The sequence below is a fragment of the Pinus tabuliformis genome, chromosome 7 (assembly GCF_031772625.1).
Source record: "Pinus tabuliformis cultivar Carrire ecotype Pingquan chromosome 7, CPIR1, whole genome shotgun sequence".
Lineage (NCBI taxonomy): Eukaryota > Viridiplantae > Streptophyta > Pinopsida > Pinales > Pinaceae > Pinus > Pinus tabuliformis.
The window spans coordinates 1,479,042,774-1,479,050,873 of record NC_142293.1 but is presented as its reverse complement, the minus strand read 5'-3'; the positions used below and the strand labels follow the sequence as shown (position 1 = coordinate 1,479,050,873).

At 36.2% G+C, this 8,100-nt stretch overlaps 1 protein-coding gene across 2 annotated transcripts; it reads right to left on the bottom strand.

Moving 5' to 3' along the window:
* Positions 1 to 6,789: 6,789 nt before the first annotated feature.
* On the bottom strand, positions 6,790 to 7,769 carry LOC149253415 (uncharacterized). Of its 2 annotated transcripts, none has more exons than XM_089456832.1 (3): positions 7,488 to 7,769; positions 7,317 to 7,381; positions 6,790 to 7,214 (listed from the first exon to the last, which is right to left on the bottom strand). In XM_089456832.1, exons 1-3 carry the CDS (start codon positions 7,667 to 7,669, stop codon positions 7,105 to 7,107), a joined length of 357 nt encoding a protein of 118 aa, XP_089312958.1. In that variant the 5' UTR covers positions 7,670 to 7,769; the 3' UTR covers positions 6,790 to 7,104. The 2 variants fall into 2 exon arrangements, with proteins under 2 accessions (XP_089312958.1, XP_089312957.1); XM_089456831.1 differs by having other exon boundaries at positions 6,790 to 7,210; positions 7,488 to 7,749.
* Between the last annotated feature and the right edge of the window lie 331 nt (positions 7,770 to 8,100).

Below are 8,100 nucleotides of genomic sequence, written 5' to 3'. Positions count from 1 at the left end.
TTCCATTTTCTTTCTTCAGGGAATCAATTAATGATAATTATGCTTCACTATACTCTTTGAACTTCAAACTATTTTTTCAACCCAAACTTATGCAAAATTTTAAAAAGACTACACACATTTTTTTCTTTGTAGAAGATCGATATTTTATATATTGTATCTTTGTAATGGCAGATCTCCAAGCTCTAAAATTGCTTCCTGTGATATCCCTCTAAGTCTTCTTTCCAATGCCACCAGTTTGATTAAAATTGGATTCTCCAAGAAAGAGTTAGGCCCAATCTCCCAAGATGACCTATTTATATGATTTTCAGTACAGTGAAGTTGTACAGCGTCCCATGTGTTGTTGTTTTGGCCTTTGGAACTGCAAAATATACACAAAAATCTACAATCTGTCCTCTTTCTGTAACATTTGATGAAATTTCAATCTGATGTTCAGAGTGAAATTTATGGTGATTTTCCCAAGGTCACCTGTCTAGAATGTAATTTGGGAGTCTGCAAAAACCCTAACTTCCTCAAATCATATCTATGAACATATAATGACGCAAGATTTGAAATTCGGACCCAAGTTTAAGAACGATTTTGGATAAAATGGGTTTTTGTTTTAGCTTCTGAATACATTCCTAGTGATCTACTTTCTCTCTCTCCAATGTTGCATATATTCGTGGAATTCCCTGCCCAACATCCCCAAATGTCTGCATATCTTGTGCATTGTAAATATGAGGCCTACCACCTTGATGTTGTGTAAAATATCTCCTACAATTTTCTCCTCCACAAGTCCAACATTGTAAGGGCTTCCAACCATCACCCTTGTTTTGTTCCTTAGACCAAAATCCATGTCCTCTATTATATGCATTAAAATTCTTATGCGGGATTGCATTATCTTTTTTACTTGTATCTTGAGGTCTTGTCTACTTCTTGTCCCATTTTCCTTTATTACTTTCATTACCTTTCCAGTCCAACTTCATCTCAAATCTATGATTTGATTGCTCAAAACAATTCTTTAGCTTTCGGATGGCCTCCTCCAATTATGTAGGCTCATCAAACTCAATCATGTCTTTAAAATGCTACCTGAAACCCACTGATGAATCTCTGAATATTGGCCTTCTCCTTCTTGAGGTAAGGCACATACCTCCATAACTCCAAGAACCATCTAATGTACTCCTCATTGGTCATAGATCCCATTTTCAGCTCATAAAATTAGTTTTCTCTATCATCATAGTATCTCTTCGATAGATACTTCTTTCTGAATAGTCTCTCGAACTCACTCCACATCAAATCCTCTTCATAATACCTCTGAAAGTCTTTACATATTCCCACCAGATATCTGCTTTACCTTTAAGACTGAATGTCTTTACTCTGGCCTTCATGTTTTTTTAGTAATCATGCAATCTAAAAAACTTATTCATACCAATCAACCACGCTTATGCATCCTATGACTTCTTCATTTCCCCATCGAATGCTGGTGGTTTTTCTTTCTTGAACTCATCTAGAAAATATCTCATTTCACTCCTCCTGTAAGGATGACAACGATGATGACCATGATATGTGTCAAAACTAGAACTAGAATAACACCTATGTCCATCACGCCTCCTATCTGAAGTATCCAAGAACATGTCATCTCTATCTGACTTGTCCCCACCATGAGATCTACTTCCATATGCCCCATTGGTTCTATACTCCTTCTCATGGATGATTCGAAGTGGTTCTTGTCTTTGCAATTCTCACAAACGTTGAAGGATTACTACATTAACCTCTGCTTGTTTTTCATGTTCTTTCATGATTATGTCATTAGCTTCTCTACAAGTTCTTATTTTTCCTTAAAACTTCTCAATGTGTCTGCTAAGTCAGAAGAATTCCAAAACCACGTTGCTCATTATCCATAGGAAAAGTATCGGGAACTGTAGTCTACCATCGTGCTCGTCATATTTGTTGTTTTCTTCCTATAAGGTATATCATGTCAGCTAAACCAAATCATCTACAAACGAAAGTGCCTCAGTGTAGTTCAGGGAAGGATATCTCGTCTACAAGACCAACTAGATTAGCGCAATATATATGATGATTAAATATTGATATGATATATATATATATATATATATATATATATATATATAATCATCATTTCAATCTTTATCCAGTCATTAATGCATGACCATACCGAACACATACCATGACCTCGTACATTAAAACTACGACCATATAAATGTATGCACAAAAATATATAACCACTAACATGCATAACCGCCATACACTCATGACGAGCACATACAACAACAACACCATCAACTTCCACATAAAAACATTGCTACAACTATGACCACCTCCATGCATATGTAAAAAGCACATAGGCCACAAGCATAAGGATCACATATATGCAACTGACATGAATGCATGACCAACACATAGTCCATCCAGTCCAAGGGGTGAATCATGCTCTGATACCACTCTGTAACACCCTCCTCCTACATTTACCCATGTTAACTTGTCTGCTAGGGTAACCATGTGACGAGAGGCTACTATGATTTGATTCAACTCCCCAAGTACAGTTAAGGAAGTGGAACTCACACAATGCAATCAATTTGACTTTTTTCACATGCCACAAAACCCACATGAGTGAACCTATAGGATCCAACCAACCCTTCCAAGTGATCAACCCCTGAGACAAATTGACACTTCACTTCCCTAGAGCCTTAACCACTCCTATGACATGCACATTCATTCGACTAGGTCCCTCCATTCTCTATCACAACAAGATCATGTGAGCGACTAGGTTATTTTTCAACTATTTCAGAGGCAATGACCTCGAATTCTATGCCACTTTTTCAGAGCTAGGTCTCAAGCCCCTGCCCAAAACTTTATGGAGCTTCAAGAAATGAAAAGTAACATTGAAATAATGATACAAATGCAAATAATTGAACAAGGGATTGATTGGACCCCTACTAGCCATGACAAGCATTTTGTCAAGCATGTAAAAAATATTCATTCTATAGGTCATAACAACGGATCTGAGCATAGGAGTCTCATACTTATCTGAGAATCTCTAAGAAACATTGATGCCTTATTACATTAGCACATTATCACCTGTTAGGTTATATATTTATTGTTCACTCATTTACAAATCAAAACATGATGAGAGCCATAAATCATCACTGTCATAAACCATGCTCATAACCAACAAATAATCAACAAAAGTAGAAATGATATAACAACCATAAAAACTGCATATAAACAAGTATATTTACCCATTAAATACAAGAGGAAACAAGCTCTTATTAACAATGCAAAATGAAACCAAATATGGGACTTCTACAAACCACTCGACCATAGGCTAGGCTAAAACAAATCTCTCTTTCAGCTAGTCACCCCTGTGCAATATTCCAAGCACAAATGTGGGATCTCATTGAACACATCCAACAAAACCAAGCCAGGGCTTCTAGAGGCCAAACCACCTCAACCCTCAACCATTGAATCCACCTCATGGTCTCACATCACTTACCATCACCAAATTATTCTCTACCCAATCTATCTAAGGCTCCATATTGTTTGTTCCAACGAGGGCTTCCAGGACTAGTAACTCAACCCATGGATGTCGTCAGGCTTCCAGAGCGTTTGTCCAACCATGGATTCTAGGACTAGTAACTCAACCCACCAAGGGCTTCCATATTGTTTGGCCAATCAAGGCTTCTAGGAATAGTAACTCAACCCAAGTTATTACAGGGCTTCCAGAGCGTTTCTCCAACCAAGGCTTCCAAGAACTAGTAACTCAACCCACGACCAAAGAAACATGAGAATCAATGAGAAAAAAAAGGAAAGAAACCCACAACACCATGGTTATCCGGGAAATAGAAAGGTTAAGAAATGCACTTTCAATCTAGGAGTTCCTCCATGCCAATGACAGATCATAACCAAGAAACCACATGCATATGCCATACATGCCAAAACTAGTAAGGAAATCATACACACAACCTAGTACATTACAAGAAAAGCCTATTGTAGCTACTGATCCTGATGTCCTATTATGCTTTCCTTCTCTTCATTTGCCTTCTTTCTCCAAATATCCAAGTATGCCACACTCCTCCAAGAGTGCTCCAAAAAAACTCTAAGGGTCCAAGAGTATTAGAGAGAGAGAATAGAGAGAGAGCTCCAAAAATGTACTCACAAAAGTCTGTCAACTAATACTCATAAGCATTTTTACTAATGAGGCCTCTATTTTCTTCAATTTTCCATTATTTTCCTTCAGTTTCCTTCTCACATGTAACCTATGACCTTTCACCTTCATTCTCTCCTATTTTCCATTATTTTAATAAAAAAAATTTCCAATTAATGTATCGTGCTTCTCCAAAGCCTTTGTCGTTTCCTTTACCGATTTCCATAGCCATTAATTAATCACAAGTGATCCCCATCACTGTGGTTTTTCCCAACATTCATCTTGGAATACGTTTCCCAGACCATGGTGATTATTTTACCTTTATTAACTTTATTACATGGAATTTTCACCGGGGTTGTTATAGTAAGGTTGAACTTCAATTGTGACATTCTACAATCCAGATAAAGAAGAAAAACTAGGTCCCACTATTGATCTTATATAATGATTTGAATTCTTGCAAGTATAGAAATTTCAAGCGCAACAATTATCTTTGAAATTATTTTTCCAGACCACTAGAAGGGAAGAAATCCATTGAATCTTCTTAATTTAATCCTTCCTCCCCACTCATTTTCTTAGAACTAACAATGGTAGTTGCAAGTTGTTCCATTAACTAATTTTTGGTTAAGGCATTCCAATTCTTTCCAAGAAGACATCGGAACAATAAAGTAAATATTAATCCTAATTTTATAATAACCGTGTACCATTTTTGCATTCTCGGGTATTTTCCTTTTCTCATGTGGCATATATCGTATTAACATCAAAGAATTGATAGGAAAGAACCTCATTGATTTAGTTACCCTCCAATTCCAATTGTTTATTGGCATCACCTAAATCTGACTATGTCCACTTACGTATGTGTGTGTGTGTTGGGGGGGGGGGGTATACTCTTAAATAATTATTAAAAGTGAATTTGTGATTCCAAGGATATTAAATATTAATTAATAATATTTTCACTTGTAAATATACAAGTTTTATGGGAGTTATGGTATGAATATTACATATTCCCCACCTTAAAAAGAAAACCATCCTCAGTGTTCATCTTTCACTGAAACTTGAACTTTTAATCATGATATAAAAATCTAAGCAACCTAAAAGGGGATCCTTCCTAAAGTTTCCATAAAGTTTTTTTTTCAAAAACAACAATTAAAGGACTAATACTTTAATCATTAACACTCCCATATTTTCTAACTCATGCGACATGTCATTTCATTTATGCATGCATCTAATCAACAATTATTAATGCATACTAGCTAACATCACCGCCGAATCATCAATTTGTTGAGTTGTGAAGTTTAAACAAACAAGGTAATTAGCACCATCTCATTACTGCTAGTTTTATCATTTAGGAGAACCATTCAATCAGTGACTTAAACGACACTAGTTTATCATGATCCAAGCTTTGTGACCTTCAAGAACTTGTAGTCATAAGTATGCATTGCTAACAAGTATCCACTTTCGCAATCATGGTAGTTTCTTGCATACAATATTGTTATGCATAAAAGGCTATGCAAAACTTTATTCATATAAGACACTAATTATTGCTAATATGTAAGTGTCGATAAAAATTATGGTAACAATCAAAATATCCCAAATTCCCATAGTGTATTATCATGAAGTAAACTACCACAGCCACTTTGTTTAAAACTTGTAAGAATCTTCAATCAAAACTGATTCATACATACAAGTTAAATAGTATCTATGAAAAAATAATCAATGTTACCAACCATCTTAAATTCAATCCAAATCCACGACAAGACTCAATCATCATTTAGCCATTACAATCATTGTCTATCTTTAACATCTAAAGTGGTTCTTTCAATGCCTTTTAAAACATTATGTTGTATTCTTCAAGGATAACCCCTATCTTCTACATCCTTTTGTTATCACATATATGCATACATACATTCATTATTTAAAAGCACTGCATTGTAACTTTAGCCATGTGCTTTAAATGCACCATAATCATTATTGTAATAGTATGCATACAAAGATTGGTAGTGAATTCACACTATGACTAGTGAATGCTCAGTTTTTTCATAAATGCAACAAAAATTAGATTCAAATTTCATGAGCATAGTATAAAGAAAAAATTATCACCTACTAGCCTTTAATGCTTGGTTTCGGATAGAAAGCTACAATAACCCTCGTATTCCTCTCATAGGAAAAGAATAGAATTCCCTCGACTAACAGTTCCGCAGTAAGACAGTATATCTAGAAACAGGGTTTTCGATACAGATAAGAAATGCCTAACCAGAATATCGAAAAGTATCGTTAACACAACGGGATTAATATGAAATACACTTGGCATTTTCTAACAAGCAAATATGAAATTTAAATACAGTTTCCAACGAGAGAAGAGTTAGAAACTGATGGAAAGTCTAAAATACAAGAAAACAATCATTAAAGGGTTACATGCCATTAAGAACCGGTAAAAATCCATTACTATTCAGCTGAGAAAAAAATTACTTGCATTCGGATATTTATACTAGCATCTAGCCATTTAATTTCTTAACCACAGAAGACAAACAAATTCGGGAAAAACTCAATCAAAACAATTAGGGTTTAAATTTATTAACCATAACATTACTCAGGAATCTGGAACAAGCTTGAGTCAAAAGAGATCAATTTGAACAAGACGAGAACATGTATGAAACATTATGTAATACATATACATTTAGATTTGACACTGAAACATGTCTCTTCTCAACCACAGTCCGGTGAAAGGATGATAGAACAAACAAGAAAAACCTGGACTCGCACTACAACCCAAAGGGTTTACCTTATGCATAGTAACTAGCTTAGGCCGAGCCAAGCCATCGAGGGTTTAGGGTATAAACCCAGTTTGTAAAAAGACTCGGAATAATTACATTAAACGCTTTGGAGACAAAGAACTGTCTTAAATGAGTTATAGGTTACTATGCAACCCTACAGAAGCTACCAAAAACAGGTGGAACGCCTTTCGGCTAAAGCACAGTACCCGGTGACGAGGCTTGATATTTTTCTTCCGGATGTGCATGCCATATTGGAAACCTGAACTCCAACCTTTGCCCATCTTTGTGACAAATCCTCCTGCCTCGCATGAATAAAAGAACCACAAGGTTATATTCAACACATAACCAAGAGTTGTAAACTGAAGAAGAATCATAAACCCTACGCTTAAGTTGGAAACCCTTACCTGAAATGGAATTCGGGGTTAAGGATGCCTCCACATAGCTGTGCACCGAGCAGAAAGAGGTAAACCTGCAGAAGACGGGCCCAACAAAAAAAAAGGCATCAATCTATAAGGAAAACCAACTAACAAATATGCCAGAGGAAAAATAGACAGACCAACAGCTACCACCCTCACCTGCGAAGGAGAAGCAATAACCCGGAATAGAGTAGGTCAAAGAGATAGGCTACAGCGAAGGCATCGATGAACTCAATCACCCTCCTCCTTCCGATGGTAAGAAAAAATGGTAACCGTAGATGAGGGACGAATATCGAGGCCAGGAGGGCCAGCTGAAGTGTAATGGAGGATTCTAGGTTCATACCACCGCTAAGCCTGGGCAGTCATGTCACCCAGAAAAATTGAATGCAGAGGTAAATCAGTCCACCGGGAAATTAAATTCAGAGGGACATCATTAAAAAGCGGTAACCGCCCTTCTGACGAGCATCGTATGGCTGGATAAGTTGTATTAATACATTAAACCAATTTCATTGGTTGGACGAGCATCGTATGGCTGGATAAGTTGTATTAATACATTAAACCAATTTCATTGGTTTGACTAACAGATAATAGGTAGGTAAAAGTAGAAGTCATGTTACCATTTTAGCAGCATTTTGAATCATTCAGTGTGGTCTCGAACCATCTAGTATGGTTCATCATCAAAAGAAGCATAAAGTGTGGTTCATCATGAAAATAACGAACTATGAATCACACTACATAGAAAAATTTTCAGATGTGATTTTTACCATTTAGT

What these genes read in the sequence shown, in the direction of transcription:
- LOC149253415 (XM_089456831.1), bottom strand. Translation starts at nt 7,669, where the DNA reads ATGAACCTAGAATCCTCCATTACACTTCAGCTGGCCCTCCTGGCCTCG. An exon ending in TTATTGCTTCTCCTTCGCAG is followed by an intron (nt 7,382 to 7,487) that starts GTGAGGGTGGTA and finishes CGTCTTCTGCAG; the next exon opens with GTTTACCTCTTTCTGCTCGG. An exon ending in AACCCCGAATTCCATTTCAG is followed by an intron (nt 7,211 to 7,316) that starts GTAAGGGTTTCC and finishes CATGCGAGGCAG; the next exon opens with GAGGATTTGTCACAAAGATG.